The sequence below is a fragment of the Aethalodelphis obliquidens genome, unplaced genomic scaffold, assembly GCF_003676395.1.
Source record: "Aethalodelphis obliquidens isolate GAN/ISIS:26980383/991018 unplaced genomic scaffold, ASM367639v1 scaffold53, whole genome shotgun sequence".
NCBI lineage: Eukaryota > Metazoa > Chordata > Mammalia > Artiodactyla > Delphinidae > Aethalodelphis > Aethalodelphis obliquidens.
Window position 1 is genome coordinate 3,549,473 of NW_020837997.1, and position 20,717 is coordinate 3,570,189.

Below are 20,717 nucleotides of genomic sequence, written 5' to 3' on the forward strand. Positions count from 1 at the left end.
AAAAAAAAAAAAAAAAAAAAAAAAAAAATTGCATGAAATGATCTGATCCACATAGAAATACTGTTAGGTTCATGACTTTCATTTTGCTCTTGATTTTTAGGGATTGCTTTTATTTTTATTTTGGTTATTTTGGCGTATTTCTTTTCCTAATCACATAAAGCATTTAGTTGAGTTCCAAATTCAAACCTGTAAAACAAGGTATGTTAAGAGAGAATAATGCAGCTTCTATTCCTGCTCTCACCATCCTTTTCTCTACCTCCCCTTACAGGTAACTATTTCTATTAGCTTTTGATTTACTTTTCTTTTTATTTATTATTATTTAGTAATAATAAATATTTATAGTAACAGTAATAAACATTACTTATTGTTATTTTTTTTTTTTTTTTTTTTTTGCGGTACGCGGGCCTCTCACCACTGTGGCCTCTCCCGTTGCGGAGCACAGGCTCTGGACGCGCAGGCTCAGCCGCCATGGCTCACAGGCCCAGCCGCTCCACGGCGTGTGGGATCCTCCCGGACCGGGGCACGAACCCGTGTCCCCTGCATCAGCAGATGGACTGCCCTTATTGTTATTATTTAATTAAATAAGTATTTAATATCATTTTTTATTTTATATTTTATTAGTGCAATGGTGTGCTATCATAACATATTTCATTAGATAAGTACATTTGAAGTACATAACTATATAATAGAGTAATATGTGAATAATATTGTTTGTATTGTAATATTATAGTATATTATAATCATACAACATACAATATAATATTATTAAGATATTTTATATTTATTTTACTGTTACTACTTTTTACTATAAGGACATACATTATGTTAACATTTCCCATTTTTTAGATAAAATATACTGAACTACCTGCCCTTGTCTGTACTTTTAGATATTCTGTGGATGTTGGGAGATCACCCTTTCCTGTGACTCAGGTTGTAAGAATTTTTCCAGGGTGGTTATAGGCTCTGGCCCCTTGGTAGATGCTCCCTAAGTGGTAGCCAGGTTCTCATTTGCCCTCTGACCCTTGATGCTTACGTCTCACCTTCTCAGCTTGGGAGCAACTACTGGGTGCCCTTGACCCCACACAGAGGAGATGAAGATGGCCTCCAAGCACATCACCCAGGAGACCTTTGATGCAGCCGTTCGCGAGAACATCGAGGAGTTTGAGCTGGGGCCAGAGGAGGCAGTGAAAGAGGCCGTGGAGCAGTTTGAATCACAAGGTAGGGCGGTGTGGCTCGGTCTCAGCGCTGGTCTGGCTGTTTGCCCAAGAGTCGCCTCCAGTCTATGGCTCTTAATGTGAAAAGAGTGGTATCCTGCCATGACCACATCCCTCCTGGCAATGACAGCCCTGGGCACTATCTTCTGTCTACACTCTGCCCCAGGCATGCTGGCCACCCTCTCCCACCTCGCTGGAGCCCACCCTCTACTTGCCTGGACCTTACCCTGACATCTGCAGGGCTGGGTCCTTCAAGGTGGGTCTCATTTTAACTGTCGCTTCCTTGAAGAGACTTTTCTTGACCACCTCCCGAGAAAAAGGGCCACCTGTCTCCCTGCCCCACCTGCACCCCAGCTTGAGTTCATGGAGGCAGAAGGGGTGTTGGTCACCAGCCTCTGGAAACAGGTGACATGCTCCAGCCAGGCCGTGGAAGAGAGTGGTTAAGAGGGAGCTCTTTGCAATAATGTGGGCAGGGTTAGACCCTGCTAGCCACAGCAGGGACCTCCCCCTTCCCATGACAGGCCAAGGCAAGGGATGAGAGTCGTCTGATAGAGGCAGAGGCAGGACGCTGGGGATGAACACCCTGCCCTCCCACTCCTCCTGCCCCTGATCTTGAGTCCGGCTTCCCATTGGCCAAACCCAGTCAGACGCCAGAGGGCAAGGGAGACTGGGGATCCAGCGTTCGACGTCAGAAGCTGGTGTCCCGGGCACAGAGTAGTGTATAGACACTGGACAGGGGCTGGTGGGGCACCTAGACAGGTTCTGCACAGTGGGGGCTTCCTTTGGGGGGGGCAAATGAGGCTGGGGATGCAGCCAGGGTGAAGAACAATGGGAGCCCCAAGGGAGAAGGCCATGGGTTACCCTCCCTTCTCAGCCCACCAGACAGAGTGTGTCCCTCACTGTGGTGCTGGTGTGTAGCTTCACTACTCCTCTGCTCCCATTGGCTGGGGCCAAGGTACAAAGACCCCCACACCCTACACCACCGTGTGGGCGTGGCTGCTGGGCCCTGCCCAGGCAGGGAGGGAGTGGGGTGGGGAGCTGGGCAGATCCCTGAAGGCCTCCAGAGTAGGGTGGTCCCAGCTGAAGGGACATGAAGTGTGACTCCAGCAGGCCCATGGGGATGATGGCTGTCGCTTGTTTCCTGACTTCCCCATCCCCCTCAGGGGTTGATCTGGGCAACATTGTAAAGACGACGCCGAAAGTCTCTGCGGATGGACCCCAGGAGCCCACACATGACATCCTGCAGGTAGGAGAGGGCAGCCCACGTGGGCCTTACACGCATGGTCCTGCATCACCTCATAACTCTGTCGGGGGCACCCTTTCCCTGGTTCCCAGATGGCAGACACAGATTCAGAAGGTCAGAGCCTACTCAGCAAGCACAGGCAAGCCTGAGTGTGCAGCCAGGGCTCCTTGAGTCCACGTCAGAGGGCCTCTCAGGGACCACTGTGATCTGTCCACCCACCCACGTGCCACATTCTGGGATTGGAGCTGTTAGAGTGGACGGGGAGTGGGTAGCACTCCAGACATAAGGGGCAGACAGCATTCATGTTTGTCTTGGTATTGGGAGCCTTGGGGTAGACGGCCCCCTGGAGGAGCCTCTCTCTGCCTCCCAACCACTGAATTTGCTCAGAAAATTGGACAGGAATCCCAGGAAAAGAGAGTGCAATCATAGTAAGGCTGTCACTTACTGAGCACCGACTCTTTACTGGCACATTACAGCCCATCCCCTTAGCACTCAAACTGGCCTGCAAGGTCGGTGGTGTCATCTCTGGCTTCCTGTTGGGGAAACGGAGGCCCAGAGCCTGCCCTTGCTCTCCAGTGACCCAAACAAGGAAAGTACAGCTCACAGAGGTTAAGTCCTTTATTTAAGGTCATCCATCAAACTGGTAAACTGTTGGTAAAACAGCAGAAGCTTCTAGTGTTCATTGAGAACCGGCTGTGGACTCAGTTCTGTGCCAAGTGCTTTCCTCATGCCGTTTCAGTTATTCATCCAAAGACATCTGTGAGGGTAGGGTTATCATCCTCATTTAAAGGATGGGAAAATTGAGATCCAAAGAGAAGAAATGATCCCACAAGCCACACAGCATGGACCACCTCCCCCCCACCCCAAAAAAAAAGCAGGAGGGGGAGACAGCCGTGGATGTGAACCTAAGGGAAATCATACAGTATCTGTCCTTTTGGAACTGGCTTATTTCACTTAGCATGATGTCCTCAACGTTCATCCGTGTTGTAGTATTTGTGGTTGAATAGTGTTCCTTTGTATGGTTGAATAATATTCCATTGTATGGCTACACCACATTTTGTTTATCCATTCGTCCATTGATGGACACTGGAGTTGTTTCTGCCTTTTGCCTTTCTGCCTTTCAATTCTTTTAGGTATATACCCAGAAGTGGAATTGCTGGATCTCTTGGTTTAATTTTTTGAGGAACCACCATACTGCTTTCCACAGCAGCTGCACCATTTTATATTCCCACCAATAGTGCACAGGGTTCCAGTTTCTCCACATCCTCACCAACACTTGTTATTTTCTGTTTGTTTTTCTTTTCATAGTAGCCACCTTAATGGGCGTGATGGTGTCTCATTGTGGTTTTGATTTGCATTTCCCTAATGATGTGATGTTGAACATCTTTTCATGTGCTTAGTGGCCATTTGTGTATCTTCTCTGAAGAAATGTCTATTCAAGTCACACACACAAATAGGTTTTAACCTATTTCTTTCACCTTTTAAAAAATTTTCGTTTTTATTGAAGTAGATTTGATTTACAATGTTGGGCCAATTAACCTATTTCTTTTTTTTTTTTTGCGGTATGCGGGCCTCTCACTGTTGTGGCCTCTCCCGTTGCGGAGCACAGGCTCCGGACGCGCAGGCTCAGCGGCCGTGGCTCACGGGCCCAGCCACTCCGCAGCATGTGGGATCTTCCCGGACTGGGGCGTGAACCCGTGTCCCCTGCATCGGCAGGCGGACTCTCAACCACTGCGCCACTAAGGAAGCCCTAATCTATTTCTTAATATTCTGTTTCATCATAACATATGTTTAGTTAAGTCCACAAATCAGAGCTCAGCGAGGGTTGGCTGACAGGCATTCTTGACTTTCATGGCAGTCGAGGCCAAATCAAAGCACTTCGGGCTGATGGTATCTGTAGACCCACCCTCACCAGGGCTGGATGCAAATGATGTCATAAGCTCCAGGGGCATGGGTTCATCTTGGGCTCAAGCTGAGACAGGTCCTCAGGTCATGGCATTGAGTGGCCACTAGACTTGTGTGCCCTATTCAAATTGTCTTCTCTCATTATAAGCTTTTTCCCCAAGGGCTTAGAGTTGAACATGGGTAAACCAACCGTGTGTACAGCATGGTTTCATTTGGCAGGTACTCAGTAAATATTTGTGGAGTGAATGAGAGAGATGAACAGGAGGTATATGATATGGGCAGGACTGGTAAGGGTGGCTTTCACCTTCCTTAGAGAGCTAACCATTGGTGGGTATGTCAGTTAGTTATGACTGTATAACGAACAACCCAAGGGGAATTCCCTGGCAGTCCAGTGGTTAGGACTCCGTGCTTTCACTTCTGTGGGCCCGGGTTCGATCTCTGGTCGGGGAACTAGGATTCTGCAAGCCACGTGGCATGGCCGAAAAACAACAAACAACCCAAAACAATAGCCATTTTATTGTTTTTGATGATTTTGCTGGATTGACTGATCTCAGTTGGATGTTTCGTCCGCTGGTCTCACTTGGGGGCCTCTCATGCAATGGCAGCTAGAGCTAGAATGTTTAATGTCTGTACTCATGTGTGTGGCTCCTTGTCAGGGACACTGAGATGGCAGGGCCTCTCTCTTTCTCTCTCCCTCTCCCTCCCTCCCTCCATGGCCTCTCAAGCTCAGTGGGAACTTCCCTGGTGGTCCAGGGGCTAAGACTCCATGCTCCCAATGCGGGGGGGCCCGGGTTCAATCCCTGGTCAGGGAACTAGATCTCACATGCCACAACTAAGAGTTCGCATGCCGGAACTAAAGATCCCACATGCTGCAACTATAAGATCCTGCATGCCGCAACTAAGACCCAGCACAGCCAAATAAATAAATATTAAAAAAATAAATCAATAAAAGCACAGGTGTGGAAGCTGCCCCACACAGCTGGAACTAGCCCCACAGAACTTCCACCAAGGCCCAGATCCCACACAAGGGAATCCCACAGGGGTGCAGCACTGTCGCTGTGACCGTCTTTGGACTGAGCTGACACTGAGGTTTCTCCCATGTCCCTTAGGCCCTGGATGACCTGCAGGAGTCCATGGCCCGCTCTCACCCCCAGGAGGTGTCAGCGCACCTCGCCCGCTTTTGCGAGCAGTGCAAGCAGCAAAAGGCCTGCCGCTTCTTGGCAGCCGAGAAGGGGGCCTACCCCATCCTCCTCGCCACCTGGAAGTTGGCCGCAGCAGGTGACCAGGGTCTCCTGCTCCAGGCCCTCAATGCCCTGTCAGCCCTGACTGATGGCCAGCCCGACCTCTTGGACACGCAGGGCCTGCAGCTCCTGGTGGCCACACTGGCCCGGAATGCTGACTCGGCCAATGTGACCTGCTCGGGGATCCGCTGTGTGCGCCACGCCTGCCTGAAGCACGAGCAGAACCGGCAGAGCCTGGTAAAGGCCGGTGTGCTACCCCTGCTGACTGGTGCCATTGCCCGGCACAGCCGCTGCGCCGACGTGGTCAGGGAGGCCTGCTGGGCCCTACGCATCATGACCTTTGATGATGACATTCGTGTGCCCTTCGGCCGTGCCCATGACCATGCCAAGATGATCGTGCAGGAGAGTGGAGGCTTGAAGGTGCTCATTGAGGCCGCCAAAGGTAGGAGCAGGTGTGGCAAGAGTGAGTGAGGGTTTAGGACTGCTTCAGGTCTGGCTGGCTCTGGGCAACTCTTGTATTTGTCAGCTTGGTCCCACCTGCATGGCAGCCCTAGCATAACAGTGTCCTTACTCCTAGTTGCTCCAGGAGAGTTCCAAGCCAGCACTCACTGGCCCACACCACATCCCATGCTCATCCCTAAACCATTTGGGGAGGGGGCTTGGCTCTGTCCAGCAACACAGACTGAGAGTGGAAAAGAGGGCTCCTCAAAGGGAAATATAAGCGTTGTTTCCCGAAGATGGGGGAGTGTTGCTGGCACTCACTGTGGCCGCTCCCAGGCGGAGGTTTACACTTTGGTCCATACTTGGCCGCCCATTCTTGTGCATGTCCATGTGCCTGACTCTGGGGTGACCCTGATGAGGCAGCCAAGGGAGGTCACAACACTGACGTTTGGGCACCAAAGCCCCTGACCTCTGTCCACTGCACCCACTGGAAAAGGCCTGACTGGGGTCTGGTGCACAGAAGGTGCTAGAAGAATGAGTTCCCCTTTCCAGCCTGTCCTGTGGCTCTGGCTGTCTCACTAGGCCTGTGTGTGCGACTCTGGCCCTGTCTGTGGGGGACTGGGGCCTGCCTCATTCTCCCCTTCACACCTCCAGAGAGGGTGAAAACCAGCTGCAAAATTGGGCTGCTTTTCCAAGGGGTACTTTGCATCTTCCTTGTTTATTTGCAGGAGCTCCTATCAGTGAGAGTGCTACCACAGAGACAGAACCAGTAGGGTGTGTGTGTGTGTGTATTTTTGTATATATATGTATACATATATACGTGTATATATATAGAGAGAGAGAGAGAGAGAGATTTGTTGCGGGGAATTGGTTCATGTGGTCGTGGGGCTTTTGAATCTGAAATTTGTGAGGCGGGCCGGAGGCTTGGGCAGGAACCAACACTGTACTCTGCCAGTGAGCTTCTTCCTCTTCAGGGAGACCTCAGTTTCCCTCTTAAGGTCTTTGGCTGATTAGATGAGGCCCACGCAGACCGTCAAGGGTCATTCCCTTGAAGTCAGTTGGCCGTGGATGTACCACATCTAGAGAATGCCTCCACGGCACACCTGGATTAGTATTCATGGAGTCACTGGGGACTGTGTCCTGGCCAGGGGGCCCTGTAAATGACCATCACTGAGCTCTGTGTCATTATGGCCCTCTGTGCCCCCCTGCTAACTCCCTAACTCTCCTCCCCCCATCATTCTCAGTCATGCCTCTCCTCCCTGGTGCCTCTGAGCTTTGTCTTCAGCATCTGTGTTTAATTTTGCTCAGGTCAACTCTATCCATATGTCCCTCTGCAGCTTCTAGGTGTCCTGTTGCAGTTAGAAAGGTCGCTCCCTACCCAAGATCATAAAAATAGTCTCGGATGTCTTATTATAGCACTATTATGGTTTTCTTTTTTTAGCCGAGATCATCAGTTGGTCTGGAATTTATCTGGGGCACAGTCCTGTGTCTTCCCTGGAAGCCAGCAGGGGGCACTGCAGGCCCAGGCAGCACCCTGCCCCCACCCCCGCACCTTGTGGTCCCTGGGGCCCTCCTGGTACTGGCGGCCGCCCGGCCAGGCAGAGGGGCCAGGCTTCGCTGGTGGAGCGGGATTCGGGATTCCTCCCAGGACTACTGGCTCGGAGCGTGGGCTGGTTTTCTCTCTCCTCACCCCAGCGTTTCCTCCTCCTCCGTCTGCAGCATTCCCCGACAACCCCAGCATCCTGAGTGATCTCTGCAGCACCCTGTCCCGCCTGGCTGTCCGCAATGAGTTCTGCCAGGAGGTCGTCGACCTCGGGGGCCTCAACGTCCTGGTGGCCCTGTTGGCCAACTGCAATGACCACCAGGTGGGCGTCCAGAGCTGTCTTAGGGTGTGAAGTCCTCTTGCCTGAGTTTCACTCTGTCATTTCTCCCGACACCTGGGGAATGCTCCGGGCCTCCCAGTGAACTCTGCCCCTCTAGGCCTCGATCAGCCAGCCAGGCTTGAGTCAGAACACTCTGGCCCTGTCTGCTGAGCCCAGATCCAAAGATCAGTTTTCACTTCTCATGACCCATGAGAAGGACCTCAAATTTAGGGGGAAAACAAACCCACCCACTCTCTCTCACTGTCCTTTAGTGGTGGGGGGGCTGGTCCAGACCCCAGCTCTGGTGTGTGATGCTGCAGTGAGGCCACCCGTGCTCTGCTCGCTGGCCTGAGCCAGCCACACGCCCCTCTGTGTGTGTTTTGGGGGGGGTTGAAATCATCCAGACGCCTCACCTGGATGCAGGTGGCCTGAACCACAGGGTCCGCTTCCCCGAGCCTCCCCTGCCTTCTCTACACAGCAAGTGATGAATAACCCTGCTCTTCCATGCCAGCTGCACACCCCGGGGTGGCCCCACCTGTGTTCAGACAGCAGACATTGAAACAGCCCCAGACACTCCCTCGAGACCCCCTCCCACAATCCAGCAACCAAGCAGTTAATGCCTGGGTGCCTCTCAGGAGAGGGGTGTGGCCGGGCGTGACCCATGCATTGCCCTCTCTTCAGGACCTTGTGAAGCAAGTGCTGAGCGCCCTGAGGGCTATCGCAGGCAACGATGATGTGAAGGATGCCATTGTCCGTGCTGGCGGGACAGAGACCATTGTGTCTGCCATGACCCGGCACCTGGCCAGTCCCCAGGTACCCACCCCAGGGCAGGGGGGACACACAAGGTGGGGTTGCATGGCTGGAGTCCCAGATCAGTATCTGTATCTACATAATGGTCTTTCCCATCTCCCGAAGCAGGGCCAGGCCTAGGGTGAGGTCAGCGAGCAAGAGGCTGGGGGCAGCGTGAGTGAGGGCCAGGGTGGGGCGAGCTAGGGGCCTGGGGTGAGGCCGTCACCCCTGAGAGCTTGGTTGATGCACCTGCTGTCGTTTCTGTTACTTCTGGTCCAGTACACACGTGGACTGACAGCGGTCTGTCCAGGTGAGGTTGCAGGGCACTCACCTGGGGAGCTGGTGACAGTGGGGGTCTGTCTGCCTCCTCTCAGCCATCCCCGTGACCCACCCCGCAGGTGTGTGAGCAGAGCTGCGCGGCCCTGTGTGTCCTGGCACTGCGCAAGCCAGAGAACAGCCGGGTCATCGTGGAGGGCGGCGGGGCCCTGGCTGCACTGCAGGCCATGAAGGCACACCCGCAGGAGGTTGGCGTGCAGGTAAGCGTGGGGGACAGGAGGAGGGGACGGGAGCCTGGTGGGCAGGTGGGGCAAGGGGCCAGCGTGCACATTGCTGGGGGCGGGAGGGGGAGGGTGCAGGTCCTCTTTGTCCCTGTCCCACCCCCATCATGACCCAAGACTCCAGGGTCTCCTTCCTTCTCAGCCCCTGATGTCCTGCATCTACTTAACCACCCTCCAGAAATGTGCTGAATTCTGCCCGCTGCTGTCTTCTTTGCTCTTCTTGCATTTGCTCTTTTCCTTTCCTAACAGCCTCTTTAGAGGAATCTGAGGAGGAGGAGGAGTTGGGGGAACCAGCAGCTGGGGATCTGCTGGGGTTTGGGAAAGGTTCCCTGCCCCACCTTAGGCTGCTGCTTTGTGTTTTTGCATGTGGGGCCACTGTCCACGCCTTGCTGGGGGGTCAGCAGAGGTGAAGTGTAGACAAGGCAATGCACAGCCCTGCCAGAAACCCACACTCCTCCCTGCAGCAGCCCCCAGGGCGCTCCCTGCCTCCTACCTTTCATACCCTCCCAGCACAGGGGCCTCCATCTTGGTCCTGAGACACACCGGGCTTGGTCCCACTGGGGACCTTTGCTCCCTCCTCCAGGATGCTGTGCCCTTGGCTGGCCCATCACCTTGTCCGCTCCTGACCACCCCGGCTGGGCGGGCCCTCACACCTCACCTGCTTCTCACCTGCTCTCCCACTGGTGGTGGATGCCATGTTGGGGTGCTTCTCAGCACCCACCCCCGGCAGAGACACAGAGTACAAATGCCGACTGAATGAATAACAATATAATTGACAGATGGACCCTGTACACAACCCCACTTTTCCCACTGTTTCCCTGCCCTCCTCCCCTGCCGCCCGGCCAGGCTCTTGCCAGCATCAGGGGATGTTGCTCTGAGACTTTGGGTCTCACACCTCAGGGACCAGCCCCACCTGCCAAGCACTTGGCTACCCTGAGCTTTAGTCTCCTCACCTGGGAGCTGGGGTGATTAGCCTTGCCTCCAGGGCTGCCAAGAGGATGAAGTGGAGGCATAAGTCTAGCCTGATGAATCATAGCGTAGGCACCTGCTGAATGTTGGCTACAGCCATGTTGTCTTATGATGAGGACTCCGAGGTCAGAGTGGACCCCACCCCCGGCTCCCACCTGCTGGCTCACAGCCACTCACCTTCTGCTTTCCCTTCTAGAAACAGGCCTGCATGCTGATCCGAAACCTGGTGGCCCGAAGCCAGACCTTCTCACAGCCCATTCTGGACCTGGGGGCTGAGGCACTCATCTCGCGGGCCCGTGCCACCCATCGCGACTGTGAGGACGTGGCCAAGGCCGCCCTGAGGGACCTGGGCTGCCACGTCGAGCTCCAAGAGCTGTGGACTGGCCAGAAGGGTAACCTGGCACCATGACCCCAGGCTCAGTGTGAGCTGTGACTGGGTGAGTCGTGTGACTCAGGAACAGCTGGGGAGAGGGTGGGGGCAGGAAGCATGTCCTGCTACTCTGCCTCCAGATTCCTCCCCCATTAACAGGAGGTGTTTTCTGATGGGTACCAAGCATTGGCCAGGGGGTGGGAAGGGAGCATTAGTGAGGTGCCTACACAGCAGAAGGCAGCCCCTGGGTCCCGGCCTCCCTGCATGCTGTTCCGCTCACTGGCTGACAGCATCGGCTTCATCTGTCCTGTGCCACCCAACCCCACTGCCCTTTGCTAGTAGAAGCGCCCCCTCAGCATTGCTTAGGGCCAGAGGTCTGTCTGAAACTTGGAAACCATACTGGCCAATCTCATAGCAGGGCAGGGATCCCACTTCTGTTCCTACAAGTCCGTTCTCATCCCTGCTACTGCTTCTCTCACCTGTAAAATGGATCACAGATGCCTTGCTGTGCTGAACAGAGGGCAGGGACCAAGGCTCGTTTGTCTCCTGGTGTCCCAGGCCAGCCAGTGATGCCTGGTAATAAAAGACTGTTGGTTGATCAATGGAAGGGTCTCTTCCGTAGCACCATGCAGCATGGGAGCCACAGCCAGTGGCCTCAAAGAACAGGGGAGAGGGGTGCATGTTTGGGGAGGTCATGGGTTCACTGAGGAAAGTGAAGGGGTTTTGAGAGCAGCCTGGGATGTATGATTCACTGTCACCCTCAGAGGGGTGGGCTGCTGGGGTCATTGTCAGACTTGGGGTCCAGGGGTGCCAAGGTTGCTGTTCCTCACTGTGCATTGACTTTCGGGGGCTGGAGCGCTCAGTGTCTAGCCCCCACCCAGCTCTGAGGCCTTGAGCTGGTGACCTAACCTCTCTGAGCCTTGATTTGCTCCTCCGTAAAGCAGGGAGAGGGGAGGGGATAGAGCCCCCTCCGAAGGGTGTTGGAGCAGAGCTGGGCACATGGGAGACACCCGATCGTCTAGCTTTAGCACCCGAGTCACCCTAGGAGAACCGTCCTGCACTCTCCCGCCTGGCCACGTTGAGGTCCTCGCTCACTGGTTGGCTTGGGCAGCCTGGCTTTCCTCTCTGAGCCTCAGTTTCCCCATCTGTAAAGTGGGCATCACTGTCGCTGCCCCCAGTGCCCACCCTCCCCAAGTGTCTTGGAGGGGTCACCAGGCAGCGGTGCCTGGCAGACCCCAGCTCTCCTTCTCTGCATTCATCCTCGGGGTCATGTTGTGGTCACCTGGCAGCTCATGCATCCTGCGTGGCCCAGTCAGGGTCAGGGCAGCCTCAGGCCCCCTGGTGGGCTCCAGGCGCCATGCCTGACACCTCCAGCTCATACATTAGGAGCTCCTCTCACCTCTCGGAGTCCCCACCCCACTACTGGTCATTCACCTCCTCTAGGCTGAAGAATGTCTTGAGTTCAGTCCTTGACATCAGCTCAGGCCCTTGCCCAGAAGGCTTCTGGTTTCTATGGAAATTGGCCCATGCGAATAGCTATGGGGAGAGCATCACCCTGGTCCCGCCTTCCTGTGGTGTCCAGACCTCCTCCACCCCTGGATCGGGGGGAGGGGGGCGCTGCCAGCTCAGTGGGGCTGATGAGAACCTCTGACCCCGTCACCCGGCCCTGACCTTCCTCACTGGGGACTCAGCCACACCTGCTCCAGGCTGCCCCAATTTGACTTCTAGGTTGGCCGCCCATGTGACCTTAGGTCATTCCTGTGACCTGGGAGCAGTCCTCGGGCCCCGTGAGCATCATGTTTCTTCATCTGCCTCGTGGTGGGTGGGGGGGTGCTACTGGTCCATTTCTGGGGAAGTCTGAGGTGCCAGCCCTGTAATTCCTGCCTTAGCTCTGCTCTCAACCTGCCTGTGGCTCCCCATTGCCCTCTCCGTAAAACCAAACTGTCCTCCAGGCCCTACCCACCTCCCACCCGCATCTTCCCCATGCTCCCATTTAATCACAGTTCCAGTCACTCCAACCTCCCCACCTCAGGGCCTTTGCACATGTACGCTGCATGGAGCATCCTTCCCCAGCCCTCCCCGTGGCCAGTTCCTCCCTGGCACCAGGTTCCAGATCACACATTGCCTTCGCAGAGATCCCCTATTGTTCCCCTGCCCTGGCACACCACTCCCCCCCCACTCCCCCAGCCAATCACCACTTGTACTGTGTCCTTGACCTCTGACCCCATCTAAGGTCACCTCACTTGTGGGCTTTTCTCCTTTGTCTGCCCCCCCCCCCCCCGCCCAGGGGCCCCCTTTGGGCCGGCTCCTGGGTCCCCGCTCTGCTCCAGTTTCCCCTAAATGTTTTTGAATGTACACCTGAATAAAGTAATAGGTACGCAGGGTGGTTGGAGGGAAGACCTCTGCCCCTGCAGCCGCAGTCCCCTCCCCTGGGCTTTCAACCAGCCTTCCTACAGCTGCAGGCTTCTTCCAGGAGGGGTGGCTCCTGCTTATCAGTCCTCCCCACCTTGCCTGAGGGTGTCTTCAGCGGGTGTGGGTCAGGGCCTGTTTGGACAACCCTGGGCTGGGTGAGGCCCCGCCTCCAGCTGAAGACCCCACATTTCACTGAGGTCTGCCAGGCCTGTGTTCCAGGCCCTCCTCTGCCACCTCAGGTGAGCCTCTGCCTCCTCACCTGGAAATGAGCTAAGTGTGTCACTGCACAGGGCCACAGCAAGGCCTGGTTCAGGGGGTGCCTGGCACAGAGCACTCGAGTGCTTGCCGTCCTGTCCTTGTTTTTGACACGGAAACATGGGCTAAGGGGGAAACGGCTACAAGAGAGGGGTCAGCACATTCAGTTCTGCCTCTACTGTTGTGTGCTTTTCAAGGAGGGGCCTGACCTCTCTGAGCCTCTGGGAGGCTAAGTGAGGCTGCCTTTGAACCAGTTAGTCTTGACTGTCGTCTCTGTCAAGGATGTGTCCCTCCAGCCAGGGAAGGGCCCAGCATCCTGGGAAAGGAACACTGTTGCTTTTTCACTGTGAACACATTTGAGAGGCAGGGCCTGTGAACCCCATTTTCCAGATGAGAAACAGACTCGTCGGCATTCAAGGGGCCGATATGGGATGAGAACCTGGCTCGGCCTGCCTCCATGCCCCTCCTCTGTTGCCAGCGTTGCTAACATGACCTTGGGCAAATGGCTCTCTAGCCTCGGTTGATTAAGCCCTGTCACCGTGCCCAGGCCTGGCTCACGGCCGTCGTGTCAGATGATTCCTGGGATTCCTGAGAAGTAGCGGGAACTGGCGGTGCAGAGAGTCAGTGTCCTGCCCAGGGAAAAGCTGGAATCCCCTGGGCACCCTCGCCAGGTACAGCCGAGGTGCCCATGGTGGGGGGTGTCAGTTGCTGATGCCAAGAGGCACTGCCTGCCGTTGTTGGGAGGTGGCAGGGAGGTTGGCCAGCACCAGCTTGCTGATGAGTGAACAGAAGCCAGAGCCCAGCCAGCGCCACTGGCACCATCAGGAGAGGCAGCCCATGCTGGGCCACTGCCTGACACTTGGCCTCAGTTGGCACTGTCCCTGGGGGTACTGTGAGACCTTCCAGGAGCTTACTGCCTCCCTCACAGGACCTGGCAGGTGGGTGCTGTAGGTGGGGACTCCTCCAGTATAAGTATCTCCCTCTTGGGGTGGCAAACCACGCCCATAGTTGGTCTGTGTCTACATTCCATCAGGTGCTATTTAGAGAGGGAAACAGAGGGCCCGAAAAGAACAGTTTATCCAACCAACACTCAGCAAGCACTTGCTGTAGACCAACATGTTTGTGGTTTGCTTCCATTCATTTCGTTAATGCTCCCATCAACCCTGGGAGCTACTTGGAGAAACTGAGGCGGGGAGTTTGAGTCACTTGCTGAAGGTCCTGTGGCCAGCTTAGTCAGGAAGAGCAGGGATTCAAACCCAGCCCCAGGCCCTTCCAGCAAGAAACAGTGGTTGCATGAAGCTCAGTTTTCCCATCTGCAAAGTGGGCACCATCACCCCTATCTGGAAGTCAGGTCATGAGATGGTATTTGAGAAGTGCCTGGCTCAGCAAAAACCTGGCACCCAGTAGGTGTTCAGCAGTCAGCTCCTCCTCTTCTCCAGAGGGCAGAATGGAGACCAGGGCCTGGAAGTTGCGGGGAAGCCAACCAAGTTGGGAGATATTTGAGAGGAGGCTCAGGTGGGAATATCCTGGGAATATCAGGAGGCAGATGGTAGCCCCAGGCTAGTGACTCCCACTTGTGAGCCCCCCATTGTTTCCTCACAGGGGCCCTTTGAGAAGTTATAGATTATGCACTTAGCAGGGGGCTTGCACAGCCCTGAAATGTGAGCCATTATTAGGGCCTAGCTCAGCCTTGCTCCCTCTCAGGATTCCCTGGTTCTGAACTTGATCTCCACCAACCCCAGCCCACACCTAGAGGAAATAAGAACCAGTATCTGGGAACATATGTAATCCTCTCTGCCCTAGCACTTGGTGAGTCAGAGAACAGGGTAGGCTTGGGGGAGGTGCCAATGACACAGCCTAGCACTGGACAGCAGCTGCCTCCCTATCTGCAAAGAATCCCATGACCCCGCACCTCACAGAAAAGCTGGGGCTCACAGGCCAGATGTGACCTGCAGAGGGTCAAAGGCTTTCACCAGAAGGTCAAGGTGAGGGCTGGAATATAAATTCTCCCGGGGTGAAGCTCCAGAAAGGAAAGATGAAGGTGTAGGAATCATTGTCCCGTGAGGAAACTGAGGCTCATAATTGCCTTGCTCAAGGTTATGCAGTCAGACAGTGGCTGGACAAGTATTCAAACCCTAGTCACTCAGGGCCCCAGTGGCTGTGGTCTGACACTGCCTTACCCCTTTTCCAAAAAGCAGGCTACTTTGGGCCTGCTGAACTGCAGTGTGACAAGGGGCAAGGAACTTGACCTCTCTGTGCTCTGATTTCTGTAGAGTGGGGCCAGTGGTCTCTTTGACCTCATGGGCTTGTGGTTAGGATTCGGTTAATTCACCAAAGGCTTAGCAGGGAGGTGGTTCCGACAGGGAGGTCATTTGATTCTGTGGAGGAGAAAGCTTGAACTCGGAGAAGTCAAACATTTCCAGAAAATCACAAAGTGCGTGAGGAGGATTCCACCTATTTCCACGTCTTCGCACTACCCGGAGCTGCAGCTGAGTGACCTCCAGCGAGTCTCTGCCCTCTCCGTATCATTTGCAGGGGAACAGCGGGTAGTGAGGAGATGAAGAATTATCCACGAGTCCTTCAGCCGTGATGGCCAAGCTCAGGGCCCAAGTTGGAGGTCCTGCTTCTGCGTTGGGTGGCCCGAGGGTCTGACTTCGCCACAGCCTCAGGGGACCCTGCACGTGACCCCCGAGGCCACCTCCGGCCACCGCGCTCACGGCCAAACTCTGCACCTCGTTTGCTCCAAGTCTTGGCCAGGGCGCACAGCCCCTACGATTGGCCGCTGGCCCTGCCCGTCTTTCGCATCGTAGCCAATCTCCGTCGCCCTCCGGGCTACGCCCTCCGTTCCTCTTGCGCCAGTAGCGCCAGCTTCTTCGGAGCCCCGCCCTTACTCCGCAGCGATTGGTCATCAGGGATGCCCGTCTTCTTCCAAAGCTCCAATCTTCGCCCGCCTCCAGGCCCTAGCCTCCCAGCACCTCGCGCCCAGCAGGACCACCCTGGGGACCCACTGTGTCTCCCGATAGCCCCGCCTCTTCTCCTCAATGATTGGCTTCAGGAGCTGCCCGTCCGCTTCATGTCTACCAATCTCAGCTGTCTCCAGAGATGGTTGGCCAGCACGCAGGCAATCGGAGTACGGCGTGGACCCCTCCCGCGGCGCGCGCGGAGGGTGCGCGAGGCGGGGCTGTGGCGGCTGGAGGTGGCGGCGGCGGCAGCGGCGGTAGCGACACGTCCCAGTCGGTGAGGGGGCACGCGGGGCGCGGGGCGGCGCAGGCGTCGAGGGGGCCCGCGCCCCTCGGGCCGACCTAGGGCGAGGCCCATTGCTGTCATGGGCCCGGGGCGGGGGCGGACGAGGCGGGGCGTGAGAGCAGCATCGCGGGGACTGGGAGAGGTTAAAGCCTCCCCCCCCCCCCGCCCCCAACACCGCTAGTCTGGTGCCCCCTTGGGGCTCCCACAGCCGGATCGGAGCCTCTCTCCGTCAGCCCACACATACCTGACACCACATCCCTTCTCTTTGACATCTCCCCTCATACACCCGAGACTGTCCGCCTCGCTGACATCCCCCACACCCCTGGGGCCGCGCCCCCGGGCGCCCCGCACAGTTAACTCTGCACCCCTACACGCACCTGACTCTGTGCCCGCACTTATATTCCCCTTCACACACCTGACACCGCGCCCCCGCTCATGAACACCCACCGACACGTCGCTTGAGACTTCCCCACGATGACAGCCCCACACCACAGGGCGTCCTCACACACACACACCCGGTCCCCGCGCCACCACACCTGGGCCTGCACCTCCACACCCAACACCTGAGCCTGTGACCCCAGACTCACCGTTCCCCACTCACATCTGTGCTTGTTCCTATCCCCTCGCTGGCTTTTCTCACAGCCAAGTCTGGGCCCCTCTCACTGCCCCCCACCTTAAGTAATCTGGGTCAGTGCCCTCAGGTACTCCCTCCACACATGCACATGCCTGCCCAGTACCCCTGGCAACCCCCTCTGACTCGAACACCCCCAGTCTGTGCACCCACCCGTACTTTCTTCCACATTCACCTGTGTTTGTGCCCCCTCCGTAATCCAGGTTTTCCAACATTCACCCAAGCCTTGCTATCTCAGGATCATTGCAACCTCCACCACCACCCCCAAGGAAAAGCGCACCCAGATGTTATCTTTTCACTTATCTCAGTCTATAAAGTGATTTCCGGGCTTAGAATAATCCCATGGGCCAGACAAAACTGGAATTATCTCCATTTTACCAGCAATAAACCTAAAGCGATTTGAATTGGGGTGGCATTGCCCACGCCTTCCTGAGCATTGCTGCTGACCCTTCTCTGCGGACCTCCTCCACTTTTGCCCATCTGTTGTGTTTATCTCTGAGGGGTTGGCAGGGGAGAGGAGGGGAGGGGAGGGGAGGGGAGGGGAGGAGACCCCCACCCTCCCTGCAGCTGTTCCTCAGGAGTCCTGTCTTTGACTGGGTCCGGAAAGGCTGAGCTGGAAGGGGCGGCCCCTGGTCGCTTTCTGAACACGTGTCTCAGAGCCCTGGGGCTTGTGGAGACGGGGGCCCTGTGGCAGCTGGGCTTCAACACCTAGGGTGCCGCAGGCCCAGCTGGTAGGGTCGCCTGGGGTGGTGGGGTTTGCTGGGCTTCCACCCTCTGGCCCAGCTCTTAACAGACTGAGGCCCCTCACTGACCCGGGAGAGCTCCTGGGGCCTTAAAGCTGATAAACCGAGAGAGTAAGGCAACACTCTTCAGAGTGAGAGAGCTAATGTTTCAGCCGCTTAGACACAAACTGCAAAACTGGAGCCTGGCATGGTGCTGGGGATAAAGATTTTTCTGGAATTTTTCAAGTTCCCTGGAGGGTGATTTGCAAGTGTGCAGTATGGAAAGAGGCTGGTGGCTTTACTGTTAAAAAAGCAATAACATGCCGTTTCCTGTAACGCTTGCATAGTACTTCTTATCCCTCTCCTGTCTCTCCCTGCAAAGATGGTGCTGGAATGTTCTGGAGGGTCTTGTCACCTTCGGCTTCAGTGGAAACTGAAGCCATTGGGGTTTTCTGTCCAAATTCAAAAGGAGTCATTTAAAATGTGTGTGTATGTATGTGTATGTATATGCATATATATGTACATATATACACATGCACACATTTTATATATACGTATGTACATGCATGTATTATATATATACACACACACGTGCGAATATATGAATAAACCTTGACAAGATCATTGATGTACATGGTAAAAAAATAAATAAAATCAAACAGTACAAAAGGGCATAACAGTAAAAAACAGGCAGGTCTCCCCATGCTGGTTCCCCATCCCCCTCTGGAGGCCCTCATTGTTAATAGTTTCTCCTGTATGATAATGTTCCCTTCCAGTAGTCTATGGTTGTGGGGAAGATGTGCATATTCCCCCTCACCACCCCTTTTAAACCACTGGTAAATTTGTATCAAATTTTACCAAAAGGGTAAGTGATTTTAAAACAAGTCCCTTACTGATGGATGTTTAAGTCGTTGCTGGTGTTTCGCTTTTACAAACCGAGCTGCAATGGATAGATAGAATTTTGCATGAGCAAATATGTAGTAAACGTGTGTGGGGCTCCAGCAGTGCACAGACGCGCGTGGAAACCTCTCTGTCTTCATGGAGTTTAACATCCAACTGCAGCAACTTCCTAGGAGTGGCCAGGCCAAAGCGCATGTCCATTTAAATGGTTAATGTTCCTCTGTGGAGGCTGTGCTGTCATCAGTATTCTCTCAGCTGTGAAGTTGGAATGCCTGTTTCCTCCCCCAGCAGCCAGGACGGTTATTATCAAGTGTTCTGCTCTCTCCAGTCTTCTTATCTTGTCTCTGAGGTGTTCTGGCCCATGGGAGTGGTGATTAAACATTAGATTTCTGTTTCTCTTCCAGAGTCTAAAGCTCAGTCCAAGAAATATTTGAGTCCCTCCTCTGCAAAGCTCTGAAGGAAACCTTGGGGGTTGGGGTGGAGGGGAGGTGGTCCTTCTAGAGAAGGAGATGCAGGCGTCACCTGGAGTCCCAGGAGGGGAGGTCTGAGAAGTTGGCTGTTGCTCTGTTTTTTGTTTTTTTTTTAAGCACCGGGATCCGGCAAAAGAAGGAAGGTGTCAGATGAGATTGAGACAAGTCAGATGTTAAATCTATTTGAGAAGTTGTCTTGAGATTTTCTTGAGTTGTCAGTGATTTCCCACTATTGGTGCCAGGTGGAGGGCATCATCAGACTGAGGGCAGGCCTTTTCCCATGTGTCATCCCGTTTTTTGGTTCTTCTATTTTGACAATTAGACATTAGAGGAATATTGAGATGATCAGAGCTATTAGCTTGTTTGGGTTTTGCAAGCCAGCTCTTTTTAAAATGCATTGTATTTTTTATTTTAAGTGTGAAATACTTCTTAATAATACAAGTATGTAATGTGTGCATGAAAAGAAAGACGGTAGAAAGAATAACGAAACCACCACCCAGTTTGAGAAGTAGAATGTTCCCTTAGTGGCCCCTCCCTGGTCCCTGTGCTATTTTTAAAATATGCTTGTCAACATTTGTTTTCTTCACTGAATACCTTTTGCTGCAGCTGAGTGCTTGGGTTCCAGGGTCTCAACAAAGATCAGGAGAAGCCAGGTTTTCTGTTGAAGTTCTGCCAGCTGGGCAACCTGTGAGGTCCAGAGAGAGGTGCAGTGACCTCGGGGTCATGGGCAGGTCACTAGCCAAGGGACAGTACACACTTGGGGGGCCTTGGTCTCAGACTCTTGCTGTATTAGTTTCCTGGGGCTTCCATAACAAATAACCTCAGGCTGGGTGGCTTAAAACAGCAGAAGTTTATTCTGTCCCTGTTGTGGAGTTCAGAAGTCCAAAATCAAGGTGTCGGCCGGTGCTATAGACTCAATGCTTGCGTCTCCCCTAAAATTCATATGTTGAAACTTAATCCCCAGTGTGATGGTATTAGGAGGTGGGGTTTGGGGAGATGATTCGGTTATGAGGGTGTAGCCCTCATGAATGGGATTAATGGCTTTATAAAGGAGGCCCAAGAGAACCCCCTTGCTCCTTGTGCTATGTGAGGACACAGAGAGGCCACCATCTGTGAATCAGGAAGAGCATTCTGAACAGACACCAAAGCTGCTGGCACCTTGACCTTAGACTTCCCAGCCTCTGGAACCCTGAGAAATGTATTTCTGTTGTTTATAAGCCACCCAGCCTGTGGTGTTCTGTCACAGCAGCCAGAACTGACTACGACAGCAGGGTTGGTTCCTACTGGAATCTTTCCCCATCTCTGGTGGCTGCCGGAGGCAGTCCTTGAGCTCCTTGGCTTGCTGGCCACATCACCCTCATCTCCGCCTCCATCTTCCCATGGGCTTCTTCCCTATGTGTGTGAGACCTCTTATAAGGACACCCATCATTGCATTTAGGGTCCACCAAATCCAAGATGATCTCATCTTTTTTTTTTTTTTTTTTTTTTTT

The 20,717-nt window shown here is 54.3% G+C and overlaps 2 protein-coding genes across 4 annotated transcripts in view; both read left to right on the forward strand.

Annotated features, from left to right (window-relative positions):
• The window catches only part of ARMC6 (armadillo repeat containing 6), a 14,580-nt gene extending 3,385 nt beyond the window's left edge, over positions 1 to 11,195 (forward strand). Inside the window, exons 2-8 of one of the 2 annotated variants that reach the window (XM_027084792.1) lie at positions 1,049 to 1,218; positions 2,378 to 2,460; positions 5,472 to 6,045; positions 7,764 to 7,909; positions 8,588 to 8,719; positions 9,094 to 9,231; positions 10,418 to 11,194. In XM_027084792.1, coding sequence (XP_026940593.1) covers positions 1,092 to 1,218; positions 2,378 to 2,460; positions 5,472 to 6,045; positions 7,764 to 7,909; positions 8,588 to 8,719; positions 9,094 to 9,231; positions 10,418 to 10,630 — 1,413 coding nt within the window. In that variant the 5' untranslated portion in view covers positions 1,049 to 1,091 and the 3' untranslated portion in view covers positions 10,631 to 11,194. Of the gene's footprint in view, positions 1 to 1,048; positions 1,219 to 2,377; positions 2,461 to 5,471; positions 6,046 to 7,763; positions 7,910 to 8,587; positions 8,720 to 9,093; positions 9,232 to 10,417 lie in introns of both variants that reach the window. The other variant, XM_027084791.1, reaches the window with a different exon arrangement.
• Positions 11,196 to 16,123: 4,928 nt separating this feature from the next.
• SLC25A42 (solute carrier family 25 member 42) overlaps positions 16,124 to 20,717 on the forward strand; it is a 23,774-nt gene continuing 19,180 nt past the window's right edge. Inside the window, exon 1 of one of the 2 annotated variants that reach the window (XM_027084788.1) lies at positions 16,124 to 16,495. In XM_027084788.1, the coding sequence (XP_026940589.1) occupies positions 16,173 to 16,495 (323 nt within the window). In that variant the 5' untranslated portion in view covers positions 16,124 to 16,172. The remainder of the gene's footprint in view (positions 16,496 to 20,717) is intronic. The other variant, XM_027084789.1, reaches the window with a different exon arrangement.